Consider the following 20,465-nt stretch of genomic DNA (forward strand, 5'->3'; position numbering starts at 1 on the left):
GTGTACAATACCTCAGCGTCAAGCATCTCATCACCCTTTATATACTACATACACTATACTATATATACTCTATATATACTATATGTATTATATACTTTATATACTATATATATTATATACTATATACACTATATAAACTATATATACATTACATACTATATATACACTATATATATTATATACTATATATACTATATACACTGTATACATTTCATCAACGTTCTCAGTCTCGTCAGTATGTCAGTCTGTCAGTATTCACGACACTAGCATTCGCAATGGCTACGCCCCCTTACTGTGAAATAACACGGGTCCTCGCTTATCGACCAATGCCCATAACGACCTGGTTGTAGGAACGGAACTCAGACGTTTAGTGAGGAGTACCTGTTTATATGTCTTTGTGATTGACAAAACATGGGAGATCACAAATATATATGATTGAGTGTTTTTGCTTGGCATTTCTGGAAGCTCATCTCCAGTCATGCTGCAATTGTATCGTCGTTGCTGCACTCCAGAAGCTGTAGAAGTGTTTATCATCTCAACAGCTTGAAAAGCATCAGCCTGCAGGGTGTGGGGGTGGGGTGGGCTATTCATTTAAATTCTTATAAACGGTTAACGTTTTACCATTTCAGAAAATTCTGAATGAATACATACAGGAATGTGTGTACGCGCTGCTGTTGGAGACTGGGTTTGTTGACAGTTGGCTCAGACCGAGCTCTATGCTTCAGCTTTGGCACCAGCTGATTAGCTCGCGCTGCTGCAGTGAGAGAGCGGGAGAGCGAGAGCAGGAGGGAGGGAGGGAGGGAGGGAGGGACACAGAGGCAGCATGTGCATGAGCGCGCGACTCGCCGTGCTCTAGGCTCCCAGCGCTCTGCTGTGTTGCCCTGCGCCTCCCTTTCTCTTCCCTCTCTCCCTGTATTTTTTTTTTAACAACCCTTTTCACCGCTAGCCTTTTTTCCTTGTTGTTGTTGTTTTCTTTTTTCTTTTTATTTTTTTTAACTCTCCCTCTGCCGTTTCCTTCCCCTCTCCTGCAGTCCTCCCGCCTTTTGTTCCTACACTGCAAGCGGAAGATGACACCTCTAATTTTGAGGAGCTGGAGCAGACAGCCCCCCGGTCAGCCCCAGCTGCCCAGCGAGAGGCTCTGCCGGTGGGCTTCCAGGGCCAGGATCTGCCCTTTCTAAGCTGGTTTTACAGCAGGGCGTTGACAGCACTGGCCAAAACTGAGTGAGTACTACCTGCCTGTTTACTATTCATGGTCGAGCTTCTTTCACATACCTGTCTCACTTTCTCTTTTTAGTAGTCAACCTATGACCTCCCGCCCCCCCCAGTACCTTGGTTTCACTGTAAAGCAGCGTTGCCCATACACATTAGACAACAGAAACGATTTTCAGGTAGCCTTGTGTTCCGGGTAACCTGCGCTATCGTTGTGTCGGCGTCATTGATGGTGTTGGGGCTCCAATGGGCTTGGCTGTGCACTGTGTAAGGGTTGGCAGGTATGGGTGGGGGCTGTGAGGGGTCCCCCTCTGCTGCACCACTATTGAATTCCTGCTTTGGTTGAGTTTATTTTTTGTCTCTCAATAAGACCCATGTGGAGATCTCTGAATGGGCAGGTGGCTGCTATCTCTCTGTGCCATCAGTGCTGATTTGTATTCTACTGAGCGTCTCAGTGAGGACGGTGTGACGTGGACAACGCACACGCACACGGTTTTCCTGCTTGTCTCTGGCCGTCTTGGCCATATATCGCACTTGTCGGTTTTATAGCTTGCGTTTTCCAGTCGTCAGTTCCGCCAGCGGTCTTTGACGTGTCATCCTGTGGCGATAACGCACAAGGTTGGGGTTCCTCCACGCAGCCCCGCGGCAGCGCAGGTTAATAGCGCCGTGCACTGCAGATCACCAGCAGCAGCAACGGAAGGAAGAGAGAGAAGCATTACCCGATTAGACGGCGAACAGGATGAACACAGACTTGAAGAGAGAACCTATTTCTATGGTTACTACCCTGATCCCCCCCCACCCCCCAAGCCCCCACCCCAGCCATCTCTCCTCCTCTTTTCCTCCCCGTGTTCTAACGCTCTGTCACTCGCGGTTCCTCCCACAGTCTTCCGTTCATGGTTTTTAACTGGAGCCAGTCGTTTTGCGTTACTGCGTTTAATGAGGTGTGTGTGTGTGTGTGTGTGTGTGTGTGTGTGTATGTGTATGTGTGTGTGTGTGTGTGTGTGTGTGTGCGCGTGCGTGTGCGCCTGTCCGTCCCTCATTTAAAAGCCAAAGAGGAGCGAAATATACCCAGAGCCAGATTTAATGAAATGTTAATCATGTGTGTTTGGGGATTCCCGCTATTCTTTCCTCATTGTGTGTGTGTGTGTGTGTGTGTGTGTGTGTGTGTGTGTGTGTGTGTGTGTGTGTACTTGTCTCCCTGTCTCCTCATTAGTAAACACACAACAACGCAAATCCTGCTAAACATCGTGTACCCAAAACCAAGTCTGACGTCTGTGATTGCAGCTTATTTAAGAAATGCCTTTCTTTTTTTTTTTAAATCTTATTGTTTTCTTTTGCTGGGTGGTCGGTATACAAGTATTCTTCTCATTTTTGCATGTTATTTTATGCATATTGGTGTGCGTGTGCGTGTGTGTGTGCGCCGCCGCCAAGTCTTTAACTCGCATATTCCTCCAGAGTGTTCGTCTCTCTTTTCAATAATGCAGTCGGCGCTGCCTCGTCATTCATTATCTCCCTGAAGCCGGACGCAGTTGCAGCCAACCTCTTCTTTAAGGACTGGCTTTGGCTCCATTGGCAAAGAAACACAAAAAACATTTTGTGTGCTCATTTTGAGGTGTAGAAGGCGCTTGACTGATGGACCCTGCGTTCATATGAAATTAACAGATTTTTTTTTTTTTTTTTTGGAAAATGTTCAAAGCCTTCCTCGTTAAAAATTGTGGATAACTCAACAAATTGCAGCAAATAAAGATGGAGGGAAATGTTCATCATTGCATTATTTATTAATGATAAGTCATCTTCATATACAGGTACTCCTCACTTAACGACAGAGTTCCGTTCCTACAACCAGGTCGTTAAGAGAATTGGTCGATAAGCGAGGACTCGTGTTATTTCACAGTAAGGGGGCGTGGCTGGTGTATATATAGTGTTTATAGTGTATATCGTGTTATTTCACAGTAAGGGGGCGTGGCTGGTGTATATATAGTGTTTATAGTCTATATCGTGTTATTTCACAGCAAGGGGGCGTGGCTGGTGTATATATAGTGTTTATAGTCTATATCGTGTTATTTCACAGTAAGGGGTGTGGCTGGTGGATATACTGTATAGTGTTTATAGTGTATATTGTGTTATTTCACAGTAAGGGGGTGTGGCTGGTGTATATACTGTATAGTGTTTATAGTGTATATCGTGTTATTTCACAGTTAGGGGCCGTGGCTGGTGTGTATATATAGTATATATAGTGTATATAGTGGTATTTCACAGTAAGGGGGCGTGGCTGGTGTATATATAGTGTGTATATATAGTGTATATAGTGTTATTTCACAGTAAGGGGGCGTGGCGATTGCGAACGCTAGTGTAGTGAATACGGACAGACTGTCGGAACGAGACTGAGACTGAGAACGGGGATGAGATGAGATGTATACAGTGTATATACAGTATATATAGTGTATAAAGTATATATAGTGTTATTTCACTGTAAGGGGGCATGGCGATTGCGAACCATAGTGTAGTGAATACTGACAGACTGCGGGAACGAGACTGAGAATGGTGATGAGATGAGATGTATACCGTGTACATAGTGTATAAAGGGTGATGCTTGACGCTGTATTGTATGCAGTATACAATAAAGACTGGTCAGAGCGCTGGTCCTAAGTCTGAACAGTCGTTAAACAGGTAGGTTGTTAAGTCAGGAGTACCTGTAATCAGGTGTTGATATATACAGTATATTTTGAAAGAGAGACCTGAGCAGGAATTTACATAAAATCATGCAAAACAGACACACTACTTAAATATTTAATATGTTTGATAAAATAAATAAGTGTAATTAATAACATCAAGTCAAACAGATAAACCAGTGATTTCATTGAAGTACTAGTACAAAAGTACAAATGCAGTTGAAGTTTTCCAGCCTACGGGCCCTGCGATCTAGATTTTAACTCAAAGAAATATCTAATATACTGTATATATAGATGACCAGTCAAATTTAACAGCAAAGCCTTAGATATGAATACGACCATCAAACCTTTTCATATAACTCTCAATGGCAAATGCGATAATTATCCTGCCTTTAACGCATACTAATGACAAGATGTTCAATGCAACCAATTTAATTCGCCAAACAACACTTTGAAGGAAGTCTCGTTTTTTTCAGCTGAGGTGAATTCTGAGGTAATGTTATTATGCTGTATTATTCTGAGGTTGGATTCGCCCGGGTGTTACCTATCAAGTGATTTGTTATTATAAATCCAAAACTACAATAAGAATTGCAGTGTTTTAACAGAGTGGACTGCGGGGATGCTTACACGAGGCAAGTCACAGCAAATTTTGCATTTTGAATTTCTGATAGCTCATAAAGGCTGTTTGCCATCTTTAAAATACCATATGCATTTATTTCCTTGGCACTCAAGGTTTTAAGTTCTCAGTAAATGCTTTAACAATAGCTTTTGCACCAATTTGTAGATTTAATTGCCACCATGAAAAGTTTCAACGTATTGGCCATTGCCGCCTGTCACTGCAATTTCATTTAGTTTCACCTAATTAACGCAATCCGTTTTAGAAATCCCCTTTGAAGAAATTACTAGTTTGTGTGCTAAAGTTTGTTTGCGTTTGTACGTGATGAATTTCCATGAGAGCATCGAGGGCGGGAGCCGGATTTGGAGAGGCAAAAGGAGCAGTCTTGGCTTCCGTCAATATTTTTAACACTGCGTGACTCATTCCGAGTCAACTCAAGATCAGAGATGTTTGTTTGTAGACTCATTCATCCCATGCCCATTCAATTTTTAGCACCTCTCTACCCATGAATGCAGCGTGGGGGCAGAAGATTGACTTCGGTTTTCCTCTCTGAACATCTCAGTTTCCCAAACCGGAAGCGCAGCGTCAGTGATGTACAGTATGTTCACCAAAGTGTTCTGAAGGACCAAACTAAGCCAGATTAAGCATTTCCTCGTGTCATGTTGAGCAAACAGAGCAGATGTTTTCTGTGTCTTAAGATTCTATTTTACGACCAGACCAGGGTCTGCGGGGCGGGAGGGGTGTTAGTGGTTCCGGTTAGACATGCTTGGATGACTCGCACCTCCACGACTCGCAAATTTTAACTGCGTACACAAACGGCACACCTGAAGCACTGGGGTTTCCTGCGCTGGGCGGACGAGGGGGCGACCAGTTCTGGCAGGTTTGGCCTCTGGTCTGAAGAAGATTCTCTTCATTCATCACACGGTGCACACACACACCACAACACCTGCGGCGACGGCGACCAACAGACACACACACGCTTTAAATGGTTGCCGGTGAAACATATTCTCTGCTGTTAACCCATCCTGGCTTGTCCTTCGTCCGGGGGGCAGCCAGGAACAGTATACAGCGACGAGCCCGGGGCCATATTTCGGACGTCCAACCTGCTCTGCAGGTTCTCGGCTTCTCTGTGGGTTGGGGGTTCCTCTGTGGCTGCAGCGCATTGTGCTCGGAGTGTTCCTGCGGTTGTGGGGTGACTGTACGGCTGCGGGGCTCATGCGTGGCTGCAAGGCCTTTTCCACTGCTTGGGAGGCACTACGACATAATCATGACCTCATACTTCTGATAATTGGGACCAATCCCATGCACTCACAGGTGGACTCATCACACGCACACACATACACACACACGTGCATACACACTGCCAGCATCTGCTTTGAACACTCCCCTGAACCCCCTCCTCATTACGTCCTCCTTTCCTCTCCATTATTGCTCGAACTATTACAGGAAGAGGCCACGTGCCATATTTGCTGTTCCAATTTTAATCTATTTATTTTTGTTTTTTTATACATGTTTTCATCTGACTACGTTTATGTGTTGTCAAGTACATGTTGTTTGTTTATATGTTTTTTCTATCCTTTCTATATGTTTGACTCACCCCTAGTGATTCTCCCCCTCTTGGAGAAGTAATGATGATTAGTTGTTTATTGATCAAAACATAATAAGATCGTTCCCCAAAGAGGGGGATTGGTGGCCGTCATGTAAAACACAAATGTCATGCACTTGTCATCCAAAGGACAGAGTTACTGCAAGGGGCTCTTGATGATTAATAAAGAGTGGCTTAGCAGGTTGAGAATTTGGACTCCACCTGCAGATTAACTCTGTCTTGGATGGAATTGCATACGAATACCCTGTGTTGTATGCCCAGCCGGCTGACAGCACAGGTTAAAAAGAAAAAAATATTGTGTTTTATGCATTAGCATATTCTTGTACTGAAATATAACTTGGTTTGTTTTTGAAGATTTGCCTGTTGCTCATTTGTGATGCGTGGGTAGTTTGTCTGTGTCAACCGCTCCATCTCCGGCTGCTGGCCTGACGAGGCTTCCTGTTAAAGAACCTCAACCTCCATCCATGGGATGCTCGCTCCAATTGCACATAAGCAGAGAACAGGGGTGTTCAAAAAGGGACTTGTTAATGGAAAGAGAAATTATCTTTCTCCCTATTGTGTTGCGCTCCATTCAAGCTCGCTTATTACATCATTTTGACATTCATATAATTTTCTTTAGACTTGTCATGTTCACATAATATCATTGGTGCATCATTGACAAAAATTCTCATTTGTGGAAACCAGTGAGTTTATTTGATGTGGGGAAAGATCTCTGATCTTAAACATTTTGAGTATTTTTCTTTGTGTGTAGTATTTTACAATTTGATATTGATATATTGTATGTACAATTTGAAAATTGGATTATTATTTAACCTAAATCTATTGTTGCTCCAAGGTCGGTGTCTGCAGGCTTCAACTCTCCTGCCAAGACCAACTCCATGGAAAAGAAGCTACACCTCAAAAGCAAAGAACTACAAGAAACTCAAGACAAATGCCACAAGGTGAGGCGCTTACAATGAGAGACAATGAGGATTTTAGGTCAACCTCTCTTAGGTCTAACTTTACTTTATTTTAGGTTGATTCAGCCTTCAGTCTATCATGGCTGCTTGCTATGACCCTTACACACATTGTTCATGTGTTGACTGGTGTCACTGTGTTTTCTCCTCGGCGGTAAGATGGAGCAGGAGATCTCCAGGTTCCAGCGTAAGATGACTGACCTGGAATCAGTGCTCCACCAAAAGGATGTGGAGCTTAAGGCCTCTGAGACCCAGAGGACCATCCTGGAGCAAGACCTCGCCACTTACATCACCGAATGCAGCGTGAGTCACACTGCACCACGCTGCTCTGTTCCAGGGAATCAGAAATTTATTCTGAATCGGCTCAGTTTGGTGTGTGTGTGTGTGTGTGTGTGTGTGTGTGTGTGTGTGTGTGTGTGTGTGTGTGTGTGTGTGTGTGTGTGTGTGTGTGTGTGTGTGTGTGTGTGTGTGTGTGTGTGTGTGTGTGTGTGTGTGTGTGTGTGTGTGTGTGTGTCTGTGTCTGTGTGTGTGTGTGTCTGATATATTTTCAGTTTTTTTCAACATGTGAGTGTTGAAACTGGATTCAAAACTCAAAAGCCCGGTTTACACCTGCCATTAACATGCGTATTGGGTGATCCGATCACAAGTGTACAGCCCATAAGCTAAGGTCTGTTCACACCTGGCATGCGAATGCGTCTCCACGCGATTGTTGAGTAACCACTTGTGGTCCAATTTCACTTCCCCGCTCTATGTGCAAATAAACACGTATAACATTTCCATTTGCCAAGACGAAATTCGAAGACTTTGGCGCGCGGGGAAAATCCAAACAAAAAGATAGAGATTTTGGTGCCGTGTGCGCTGTATGCAACGCAGGGTTCAGACTGAACAGATTTATTTAGTTTCCTGATCTTCTTACTTGTATGGAAAATTAAAAACGTGAACATAACTCACATAATTTGATTGGAGTTTTTTCTCCTGTCGAGAACGGTGCACCGTACGCGCTGTGCCGGTTTTCCTGTGTTTTTATTTTAGATGTAATTGTTTTTGTTTGTTTTCTACCTGTATGAAATGACATTTTTAAACACTACTGAGTTAAGGGACTGTCCTGTTCCGCCTTTGATCGGGAGAGGGGAGAGGGAGCGATCTCCGGTCCACTGCAAGTCCCCTTCCTGTCTGTGAATAAAAACAACTGTTTTTATTTTGGATGGATTTTTTTTTGTTAGTTTCCTACTTGGATGAAACTAAATTTCAGTGTGTTTCCTGTGCTCCATCCACGAAAATCCATTTTGCCTGTTGTTGTGGCTTATTGTTGTTTCCCACTTTAATATGACGCCATTGGGGCACGATGACAACGTATTCTGCTTAAGCAGAGGATGTCTGGTGGTGTTCCTTCAGTGTGGCCCAGGACACATTCATGTTTACACTGTTGAAGGTATGTGGCCATATCCCAGACCACCTCCGAATGTGGTCTGATGGATGGAATCTCAATGCGTCCTCAATCTTGGATGCGTTTGCACCTGTACTTAGAGCTGTCCATTTGCGATCGGATTACCCAAGACGCATGTTAATGCCAGGTGTAAACGGGACCAAAGATTGGTGCTGGTTTAGACCTCCACCATAACCCTGAGTTTGTGCATGTGTAGAGTTTGAAGCGCAGCTTGGAGCAGGCCCGTGTGGAGGTCTCCCAGGAGGACGACAAGGCCATGCAGCTGCTGCACGACATCCGCGAGCAGAGCAACAAGCTGCAGGAGATCAAGGAGCAGGTAAACTCTTCCGTTCCTGTTAAATAACAACCACAAAACAACACCGAAAATAAGTCAAGGGTTTCATTATGCCGACGCTATTCTCTTGTTGGAGGATTTTCCCGGCCTTCCATTTCTAATGTAGTCTTCTTTGTTCTGCTGTCATGGTAAATTGTTGAACAAGCAAAACAGCAGTGAGCCCCTGTTTAACAGGCTGGGAAATCCCTCCGAAGACACCCCTCTCCTCTGGTCTTATAGAGGTCAAACCTCCAGATGGCAGTGTGCCAAGGCTGGATTTGCACCGAAGTGTAGGAGATCTTTTTGATTTTGAGTATAGCTAGATAGGTAGAAATATCTACATGTATACATGTAGGTAGACATATCTACATGTATGTTATTATGAAATATTTGTTTCTATATCTATAGATATTATACATCTATGTTTCTATATCTATAGTTTTTTTCCCAAAATAAAACTGATAGTTGAATAAATAATTGAAATTATTCTTGTGAACCTTGTTGAAGTCAAACAAATTCAAACTTTCATTTAAAGGTTTGTTTCAGTTGAGCATTTGTCTCGTCGGTAGTTTTTTCAGAGCCCACAGAGACTGTGCTTTCACCACCGCACACGTCACTGACCCCCGCTGTGTTATTAATGCTAATCTCGCTCTCCTCAACTAATTCACAGCCACAGCTTTTAGGCTAAATAAAAGCCGCGGTTTGCCCCGCTGTAGATGGTGTCCCGCTTTTCCGCATCATCCATTGCGGAGGCTTTGTTCCCTCTATGCACCGCAGCAAAATGTACTAATGTGTACCCTGCTGACTGGGGATCAAGACCAGCCCCCGTCTCGCATCCCATTTATGACTCTCATTGGAGCTGTGTAGAGGAAAGAATGAAAATACTGTCCTTTTTCTGAGTGTACCAAATGATGACAGTTTCCTAAATGAAATGAAAAATAAAGAATGACGCTTATAACAAAGTTCAGTTGTTTTTTATCCAGCAGCACAGACATGGAGCTTTTTTGTATTTTTTCATACCAAGTGCTCACAATCAGATTTTAGCAGTTGGAGTTGGTAATTTAAGTTTAACCCTGTACACCCTGGCTTTCAGGAGTACCACGCCCAGCTGGAGGAGATGCAGGTGACTATCAGGCAGCTGGAGGAGGACTTGTCGGCCGCCCGGCGCCGCAGCGACCTCTACGAGGCCGAGCTCCGAGACTCCAGGCAAACCAGTGAGGAGCTGAAAAGGAAATCTGTGGAGTACCAACAGAGGATCCAGAAGGTGCAACCGCAGCTAGACCATCCCTGAGAACTAGGGTCAACGGACGAGTGAAACAAGCTTCTTTTTTTTTTTGATGAGTTCATTTTAGTTTGTTGTTATTTTAGAGTTGAGACATGTCGGCATACCTTAGAGCCTCGTCCAGGGTCGATGCAGTTTTTACCATTTACAGGAGCAGCAGAGAAATAATATGTTTTAAAAAGCAGTAGTGTGTTTCAGTATGTGTAGTACTGACGTATCTCTGTTTTGCTGTTCACTTATTAGGCTAAAGAGCAAGGAAAAGCCGAGGTGGAGGAGCTGCTCTCCAAACTGGAGAAGGTATAAAACGTGTGTCCTACGTGCTGCAGATATAATAAATAAATTGCTCTACCAAAACATTGGATTTAATGTGTATACACTTTCTTTCAGACCAATTCTGAGCAGCAGTTGAAAATCCAAGAGCTCCAGGACAAACTCACCAAGGTAAATCCCTTTCCTCACAATAAAGGATACTGATACGACTTCAAAAGTCCGGTAGCAAAGTCCCTTGGGCTTTCTGGAGTCTTAAAATGTGCTTCTTCCCAGTATTTTAATCGAAGATCATTTAGTGTCACTTTTCATTTTCTGGGAAGCAAGCCAGCATGGTACACACATTCATCCATGTTGACTGGATTTAACAAGGCAATTTTGTAAATTTCCCCCTTTGCTAATGTAATTAGCCAATTCTATAATTTCTGCAGCCTGCTGGCAGCCTTTTTTTTTTTTTTTTTTTTCTTCCACATAGCTTTGGGCCATGTCTCTCTCAGTGGGCAGGGATTTCAGGGTTCCGATCGAGCCTCCCCGCGCGATCTGCTAACCGACTCTGACCCCCTGACCTCCCCCAGGCAGTGAAGGCCAGCACTGAGGCCACTGAGCTGCTGCAGAACATCCGTCAGGCCAAGGAGCGGCTGGAGAGGGAGCTGGAGCGGCTGCGGGGCAAGACGGACCCCAGCGACACACTTAAACGCCGCCTGAGAGAGACAGAGGTAGCGGACTACACCCAACCCAGCCAAAGCCCACTCGACCTATTTGTCCAACGTACCGTTTGCACGTTAGCACCTGTGTAGTTAAATTTAAGAGTGTGTAGAATTTTAAACGCAGAATCAGTGACCTGTTGCAACCAGTATGCTCACCTTGCGCATTATGTTGCGGAGGATTTGATATTTTCGTGTCCATATCAGTGGTCTCAAACTTCAGGCCCGGGGTCACATTTAATGCGCCATTGACATGTTTATGATACATTTTTAAATACAGCCTGCAAAATTGTTTTAAAAGGCTTAACTAATCCACGAAATTTTATTATATTATATTTTAGAATAAAAAATATAATGTATATAATATAATTATAGAATAAAATTTAATATAGCAAAGATAATGCTTTATGATTTATATGTATATCTATTTTTATGTATTATTAGGCAATTCAGTAATTTGTAGTGAAAAAAATAATAAATAAATAAATAAAAATTAACAAGGGGCGGTTTGTTTTTCCCTTAATGTTCAATGCCCCCAAAGGAGAAGACAACCTGGCCCCCAGATGATTTGAGTTAGGTTATGTAAAGAAAAAGACAAAATTAAATTGATTCTTATCCGCAATTGTTGTTGTGTTTGTGTTTGCGTGCGTGCTTGCGTGCGTGTCCTCGCCGATGTGTCTTGTGCGTAAGCAGGAAGGCAGGAAGACGCTGGAGAACCAGGTGAAGCGGCTGGAGATGGTGGAGCGACGGGAGAATAAGCTGAAGGACGACATCCAGACCAAATCCCAGCAGATCCAGCAGATGGCCGAGAAGATCCTGGTGAGAAAGCCTTCTAATACCCTTAACCTGCCCCCACCCCCCTCCTTCCATTCATCCTCTCATTTTCCCCTGCACACACTCACTCCACGCAGTCCCCCGGGGGGGTGGTGGGGCGTGCCGTGCCGTGCTCTACCCCTGCCGCACACGCAGATCTGAACACACGCGTGCTCGGACCTGTGTGCAAGCATGAACGGGCTCCGCTACAACCGCCTGGTGGAGTCGCAGCTCTTCAAAGCAAGATTCTGTTTTAATATCGTAGCTATTGGCGCGTCGCCAGTAGAAATAAGACATTTCTCATATATTTCTCGTTTGCTTTTTGTTTACGTTTTGCTGCTAGAATCAGATGTATGTGTTGTTTTGCTGTTTTTAGATTTTCATAATCTAGTCGCAAAGTTGTTTTGTCTGGGATTTGTTGTAAATGTTGTTTTCCGTCCTAATTTCTGGTCTAGGAGCTGGAGGAAAACCTTAGAGAGACCCAGTCGACGGCTCAAAGGATGGAGACTCATCTGGCTCAGAAGGAGAGGCTCTACGAGGACAAGATCAAGGTGGGACAGTTGTGGTCTTTCTCAGGCTGCTAGCGTCAGGGGGAAGAGGACGATCATTTTACATTCAACTGAGTTGATGCAGACATTGGCTCGGATGCTGAACATGACTTGCCAAGGACATATTGACAAAACAAGTATGACCAAGTGCAACCAATACCTCAATATGGATAATTTAACTATATATATATATATATATATATATATATATATAGCAGGGAAATACTCTCACTGGAAAAACGCCCCAGCTTGGCTCGCTGTTGGTTGTTTATTGAAAGTTTATTAATTTTACATCTTCTACGTGTCCAAATTGCAACCAAATCTGACACCGCACGTCCTTGGGTCCCCAGCAATACACCCAGCATGTGTGAAGTAGATGGGATGAACGGTTGTCTAGATGATGGACATACATAGACATACATACATAGAGAGAATTCCGTCCTTTTTAGTTAGATTTACAGACAAGAAATATTTGAGAAACAGTATAAGTCATTTGTATATTATAACTACGCAGATGGATGCATTGACTAGAACTGCTATAAAGGTCTATGAAGTTCATAAAACTGCTCTACTTTACTGTAGGGCAGCCTTGAATATCGCAGACAATATCTAGTCTTGTGATCATGATATCAATATTATAACGATGTATTGCCCGGCCCTACTTTAATGCGTTGTTTTGTTTGGAATTTTACTGTTCGGTACGGGAATAGCAAACAAGGTGTAATTTGTAACTCAGTATTGTGGCCGAGCCTGCTCCTGCTGTGTAGATCTAGTGGTATGGATTGTCTGTGATGCTCTTTTGCACACTCAGCAGCACTATGCTCTTGCGCCAGACTGCAGTTTTGCAGTGTTGTAAAATGTATGAACCTGTGAACGTCAATAGTCAACATTCCTCTGAGTCAATATAAGATCTTTATTACAATAAGCATGATTCAGCTGTGATTTCAGTAGAGTTTTAAAAATTGATAGGTTTTTTGGGCTTGTCTCAACTTAATTTTACTGTTTCTTTGCCTCATTTGCTGTCATGTACGTATGTTATGTTGCTATGTGGGATGTTCATATTAGACGTGGCCAAAGGGTCAAATAATGAGGTAAACTAATACAAAGTAATCACTGTGCGCAAAACACTCAGCCTTCCGACCACTCTGAATCCTTGGTTTGCAATGTTTTATTTTTTATTTTATTTTTTTGTCTTTCTATTGTTTTGGAAAGAATTCTGAAGTCAACTCGTGCCGGAATTCTTTATGTGGTCATCTGCTCCACCCGGTCCGCTGTGCGTACCTCCAAACAAAACCCATTCAAGTTGTTTGTTTTTATTGTCGAGGATTTTTAAAATTTTTTTGTATTTTGTTTTCCGACGTTTATATTAACCAAAAAAAAAACCTGCGTCTGAGAGTCGCGGTGTTCGTGTCTCCAGCCGTTTTGGAGCATGGCAACGAAAGTAGGGAAAGATGTTTAAATGAGGCCTTGTAGATGTAATATGAGTGAAGATTCAGAAACTGGATTGCTTATTTCACGCCTCAAATTTGTTCAGAAACAGACTTTGGTGGACTGATGAGGTGAAGTTACGGAGTAAATGCAACGAAAGCCGGAAGCCATGCTCAAACGCCGTTGGCTCACAGACCTTGGGGGGCTCCTCCCAGTTTAACAGCCCGTTTTTGAACTAGAGGGTTACAGAGGCATAGTGGAATGGTTCAACTGCATAATCGTCGCACTAAAAGAAGAGTGGTATTTTCAGCTACAAACCTCATGACTTTGTTTTGGGTACCTCACAGACCTATATTAACTTGTACAAAAAGGAGCTGCTAGGTCCCCCGTAAAGCCTAGACACTGTGTGAGGTCTGTATTTACACCGTTGTCTATCCTATTCTTCGCCGCCGCAGTGAAGCAAACCGCTCGGAAGATTTATGACTGTTTCATCTTAACTCGGTTTTACAGTCAGCTTTGACAGCGCAGAAATGACTGCCTCCACGCGAGCAACTACATTTATTAACGTCAAGGCTTCCCCTTTCAAAGAGCTGTCGACCGGTGCCGATATCTCAATCTGAACCTGGATTAACGTGACGCCGTATTGATAAACAACTCCTTCTTCATCCCGTATTGACCGCCTCTGTTGGGCCGCAGGTTCTGGAGGCCCAGATGAAGGTGGACCTGGCTGACAAGGAGAGTCTGGAGACCAAAAGGGCCCTACACGAAGAGGAGGCCAGGGAGAAATGCAAGATGATCAGCGAACAGAAGGCTGTGAGGACCTAACGCTGCATTTTCACATTTTTGACAAATTGACGAGAGGGATATAACGCTATACCGCAGTATCAAGCAACCAGGGTTCTGAAGCTGAGCCTTTTCCTGTAATACCGAGCCCACGGGATCAATTTATTCTGCAAAATTCAAAATGTCAACTTATTCACCCTAATTCACCCTCACCTTATGTTTGGCGCTGCGCGGTAGCAGACGGCCAAACCTTGTAATCATCCATCCACAATTTACCCAAACGCCACGTTCTGCCATCTTTGTTTACACTTGCTCCCATGCGGGCGTGAGTAGCGTAAAGCACCGCGTCGATCAGTTGCCGCTGATCCTTCAAGCCTTAGCGTGCTCTGCCGTGTCAGAGGCTTCACCATGTGTTTTTCTTTTTTAATATAAACTATTCATTGAATATTTATTTATACCGTGAAAAACGCATACCGCAGTATTTTGGTAGATACCGTACTGCGATATATTTGACCGTTACATCCCTAATTGAACTATGTTCACCATTTTAAAATGTAATGCCTTTGCATTAAATATATATAATTTTGAGAAGCTTTATCACAGCTGTCACAATCGTGAAATTCTATTTGCCGATTGATTGTAATATCAATTATTGTGATGAACAATTTTAAAATGAATAGTGTAATAATACACATCCACCAAGAAAAAGATCCATTTGTTGACCTTGAACATTGGAAGATAAAAAAAAATTCGGAAGATGGTTCATTTCCGTGGGAACATACGATTGTAGAATCAAAATATTTTTCTAAACGATCGCGATCGGCTGAAATAATTTTGAAATGACAGTTATTTAATATTCACAACAGCTCTCGGTGAAAGTTTGTTCTCCTTTATGATCCGTTCATGTTTTGTTTTTTTATGTTTTGGTTTTTTTTCTGCCTAACGCGCAACTTTCTGATTTCGGCCTGAATGTAGAGCAGTTTGCAGTTGGAGAACTGATTCGTTTGTCGTGTACATTAAATTGAACTGTAAAGCCTGGGCTCAAGTCCTAATCTGGTTAATGTGGTAGACTTGAGGCAGTTAAGAGGCTTTCGGATCATCTGACATTGACGTTAGGATTGTCAGGCAACACCTTAATGAATCCTAATAGGATTTCACCAAAGTACATCCTGACAACGCAGAGTACGAATTTGAGACGTTGCCGTTGAATCCCCCCCCCCCGCCCATGTTTATGGCCATGACTCTAAGGAGGTTTCACTCTGAGTGGAGGCTTAACTCCGTCCTTCTCTGCATTTTCTGAGTCTGTTTACATGGAATCTTTGTCATGTTCTGGTTCCCGCTCCCTCCAGACCATTAACGCTATGGACTCCAAGATGAAGAACCTGGAGCAACGCATTGCCGAGCTGTCAGAGGCTAACAAGCTGGCCGCTAACAGCAGCATTTACACCCAGAAGAACATGTGAGTGAGCCAGAATCTCCACCTACGCCGTTGCACTAATCAATGCCGCTGCCCCCACCCAACCAGTCCCCCCAAGCCTTTGACATGTTTGTTAGCGTTTGCTTGGAGGAACACTGTGGCCGAGCGCGGGCGCGTGCGTGCTATCTCCAAGGCAACAGGGAAGAAGCATTAAAGGGAGAATACAGTTTAGCAGCAAATTATTTACATTGTAAGAGATAATAGGCACTTTAGGCAACTTACAATAATCACATTTCTAAAATGTTGTAAGTAGGTTATTATTTAGTAGTTATTTGCACCTCTGCAAAATGGTGCAAATGTGCTTCTGTCACAAATCTGCTCACTTCTAGGTTGTGCCTTTCAGTTTAAATTGTTTTGTCTTATGCTTCTTTTTCCTAATCAGTGAGAATATCTGCATCATGAAATGATGGGGCTATTTTTCAGGTTTTATATGGTGGTCCTAATATGGATCAATTTTCTTTTAAAATCTTATTTTTATCACAAAATCGTGCAAGCTCTGTATACTGAAGTCGCCAAGTTGTAGTTGACATATTGAGTTGGCAGAACTCTAACCCATTTCCTGCCACAGCACATTTTTCACAACGATATAATCCCACTAATACCACTGTCCTGAACCACAAAAGCGTCACAGACATGCATAACTGTCTTATTATAGAAGCTGATTTTGATGAATACAGTGCTCCGAATTGATGAATGAGTACGTCTTGCAATTTAAAATTTGCAAAACAATAACTATTTTCGTGTGTGTGTGTGTGTGTGTGTGTGTGTGTGTGTGTGTGTGTGTGTGTGTGTGTGTGTGTGTGTGTGTGTGTGTGTGTGTGTGTGTGTGTGTGTGTGTCATACAACTTACACTGTCGTTTATTATTGTCGTTTATTGTTACCTTTATATCATGGAGACAGCTCCAACCCTTCTGCAAATGTTTCCACCATCCAGCACTTTTAGCGAGAACATTGTTAGATGTTATCACCGTTGATGAAGACTACGATCTCCATCCACATATAACAGGAAAGCCCAGGAGGAGATGATCTCAGAGCTCCGGCAACAGAAGTTCTACCTGGAGTCTCAGGCCGGGAAGCTGGAGGCGCAGAATGCCAAGCTGGAGGAGCACCTGGAGAAGATGAGCCAGCAGGAGCAGACCAAGAGGACGCGCCTCCTGGAGCTGGAGACCAGGCTGCGTGAGGTGAGGGCGGAACTGCTGAAGTTTCCCTCTGAAACACCCGGGAGGTTTCTCAGGGGTTAAAAGTCACAAAAAAAAATAAAACAAGGCTTTAAATGGCAGCAAAAGACTCAAATTGAATTTGGGGGTGCATTAATGTGACTGTTACCAAAACAAAATTCATTGGAATTCATTGCATGCTCAAAGCTAACAAGACGATACAAAAGTGTTGCCTGCAGGTGGGATACCCTGCTTTGTCGGTGTCATGAAATGCTTGAAATACTGACATGGCAAAACACAGCCAATTGCAGTAGTTAAGGAAATCGTATGTTAACACCCGAAAAGGACTGACAGGCTCTGACTTTTGTGAGATAAGTATCATTGGTAGAAGATAGATTTCACAACTGGGCAGATGTGTTTAATCAAACGTCAAGGCACTCAAAATCCACCCCACGGACCTGCAATATATCATTTGTTTGATTTAACTGAGCTGGAAGAAACTGCCCAAAACTTCAAGGATAGTTTTGTTCTGTTTTCAACCAAGTTTCCGTTAAAACATTGTACAAAAATGTCACAGGTGGTCATATTGAGAGAGTGAGAATCAGCCTGCTCTTGCATTGAATAAAGCCGGAAAAAAAATGGAATGCTCTGGTGCCAAAAAGTACTTTCCACACCTTATCAAAAGCTAGATTATTTTTTAACAATGATTTGTGTTCTGAATTGTGCAAAGGGGAAGACGGCTTACAGCGTGACAAATTGTAATGAAGTCGGTTAAAAAAAAAAGTGTGATCTGTGCGACTGTAGTTGGTGCGAGACAAGGTTTGAATAGGGCCTGGGCTGAATGAATCCAGGAGCGATCTCTTCCTGTCATGGAGGCATTCTCTGAGTGTTGAACGCCTGGCCTGGTCCTTAGGTTTGGGAAGAGAGAAATGGACAGAGATATGAACTTTTTTTCCACCCAAAGTTGCTCAGAGGTGGACCATTTTTTTTATCGCCTCGAACGTCTTTATAAGATCGATTGGCTGCACCTTATTAAACGGACGCTCGTGATAGAGAAGGTTTTGACATAATTGACCGTAATTGCCTGTTTTCTGGGAGAGTGGAGGCCGTCTCCCTCCCTCGCAGGGCACCGTGCGCTGCTGCCGCCAGTGGACAGCCTGCCGACCGGGTGGCACATCTCTCACCCCCACAGAGACCTTGTGCAGGCTGACACTAATTGCTGGCTTCAACATACAAACACACACACACTGCCCCCTCACTCACACACTGATGTGCGGTCTCAGATAAGACCAGTAAATCAATCTGGAATAATCAAGAACATACAGTAATGAGGTGGGGGGAAAAAGGCACTTCATTCATTTTGTGCAGCTTTTGAATTTTATTATAGAAGTATTCAAGTTCAGTCAGTCTGTTATAGATTCACGGAGCCTTCTACGTTTTCATTTGCAGCAATTTTGGTTTGCACGGAGACTATTTTTGTGTTGAGTAAAAAGGCAAATCATATGATTCAACTTTGTTAGGAAATATGCCATATATACAGTACATAATCACAATGTGGAAACGACAAACTATAGAATGGCAATGTTGGCGTTGCCACACACTTAAACCGGACTCTTATGTATGAGTATACAAAAGTTTATATACTCATACATGTTTTAATGGGGAAAGATTAGTATATGGGATGTGAAATAGGCCGGCAGTGCACTTTAAACACACCAACACACCAGCACCTTTTCCTCCCAGATGGGTCTGGAGCACGAGGAGCAGAAGCTGGAGATCAAGCGGCAGGTGTCGGAGCTGACCCTGTCGCTGCAGGAGCGGGAGTCCCAGATCAGCGGGCTGCAGGCCGCTCGCCTGGCCCTGGAGAGCCAGCTGCAGCAGGCCAAGACGGAGCTGGAAGAGACCACGGCCGAGGCCGAGGAGGAGATCACTGCACTCAGGGTATGTGGACACAAATATCCTTCTGCGCTGTTTTGTATGCGCTTAGGCAGTTTTAGCCTTTAATTTTGCAAAATCCACAAACTCAACCATGGAAACTTTAATACATTTCCACTGGTTTCTTCTCTTCAGTGCAGAATTGAAATGGAGCAAGTGTCAGATACATTTCCGTCTCTGTAGAAACGAGGTTTGGTGCACTGATGAATCACTTCCTGAGATGGTGGCATTCTAACACTCTCTCTCTCTCTCTCTCTCTCTCTCTCTCGCTCTTGCTCTTGCTCTCCCTCTCCCTCTCCCTCTCAGAGTCACAGAGATGAAATTCAGCGCAAATTTGATGCCCTGAGAGACAGCTGCTCAGTAAGTTCTGCCCTCACTGTGTGGTCTAAACTTTTTGCACATTTGTTCATGACACAGTGGATGTAATAAGATCTCTGGCATGGCTACGCAGCTTGCTCACTCGATTCTCGCTGGCTTTGAGTGCTCACCGTACCAAGTTCATGCTATTGAAGTGCTGTTCATGCTCCCATGTTTTTAACAGAAATATTAGCCACATGTGGCCATCGGTGTTTAGACCAGCTCACCTGGCCTGTCAGTAGACTAAGGATAATGTATGATGGCACCCTTAGTATTTTAAAGTGTGATTCAAAGGTTGCGGAGTCAACAGCTATACTACCTGAGGAGAGTAATCAATCAAATTTGCCGCTTTATTTCACTGACAGCCTTAAAAACTTTGATAAATGGCATCGGAGAAGCTGAACATCGGTGTTTCGCAGGGCCGCTGATAAGTGGCTCTACCATTTACGCCACCACGTATTCCTCAGAAGAGTCTTTGTTAGCGGGACTAACGTGAGTAACGGCTTCCTCTGTGGATCATCAGGTGATCACAGACCTGGAGGAGCAGCTCACACAGCTGAGCCAGGAAAACGCAGAGCTGAACCGCCAGAACTTCTACCTGTCCAAGCAGCTGGACGAGGCGTCGGATGAGAGCGAGGACCGGCTGCAGCTCAGTCACGAGGTGGACCGCCTCAGGAGGGAGGTGGCCGACCGCGAGATGCACCTCAACAACCAGAAACAGGTGGCGACTTTAAAGTAGACTTTGAAAGCTAGCTGAGATACCATATGCAGGTGACTTGTTTCCGCCGACATGCAAAAATAACGCCGTTCAGCTATGAAAACTGGCTGAATCTTCCAATAAATAATGAAATAAACACAGATATTGATGAAAGGAGCATCTTCACAGAGTGCTGTT

The 20,465-nt window shown here is 43.7% G+C and overlaps 1 protein-coding gene across 1 annotated transcript in view; it reads left to right on the forward strand.

Annotated features, from left to right (window-relative positions):
* Positions 1-20,465, forward strand: part of cita (citron rho-interacting serine/threonine kinase a) — a 45,847-nt gene that overhangs the window by 7,907 nt on the left and 17,475 nt on the right. The window contains exons 10-25 of the mRNA XM_080001284.1: positions 1,032-1,221; positions 6,939-7,044; positions 7,219-7,362; positions 8,703-8,822; positions 9,913-10,083; positions 10,345-10,398; positions 10,489-10,542; positions 10,944-11,084; positions 11,766-11,891; positions 12,341-12,436; positions 14,558-14,674; positions 15,994-16,103; positions 17,128-17,302; positions 19,022-19,219; positions 19,520-19,573; positions 20,094-20,291. Coding sequence (XP_079857410.1) covers positions 1,032-1,221; positions 6,939-7,044; positions 7,219-7,362; positions 8,703-8,822; positions 9,913-10,083; positions 10,345-10,398; positions 10,489-10,542; positions 10,944-11,084; positions 11,766-11,891; positions 12,341-12,436; positions 14,558-14,674; positions 15,994-16,103; positions 17,128-17,302; positions 19,022-19,219; positions 19,520-19,573; positions 20,094-20,291 — 2,054 coding nt within the window. The remainder of the gene's footprint in view (positions 1-1,031; positions 1,222-6,938; positions 7,045-7,218; positions 7,363-8,702; positions 8,823-9,912; positions 10,084-10,344; positions 10,399-10,488; positions 10,543-10,943; positions 11,085-11,765; positions 11,892-12,340; positions 12,437-14,557; positions 14,675-15,993; positions 16,104-17,127; positions 17,303-19,021; positions 19,220-19,519; positions 19,574-20,093; positions 20,292-20,465) is intronic.

Source organism: Zeus faber (assembly GCF_960531495.2).
Source record: "Zeus faber genome assembly, chromosome: 5".
In the NCBI taxonomy this organism is placed as follows: Eukaryota; Metazoa; Chordata; class Actinopteri; order Zeiformes; family Zeidae; genus Zeus; species Zeus faber.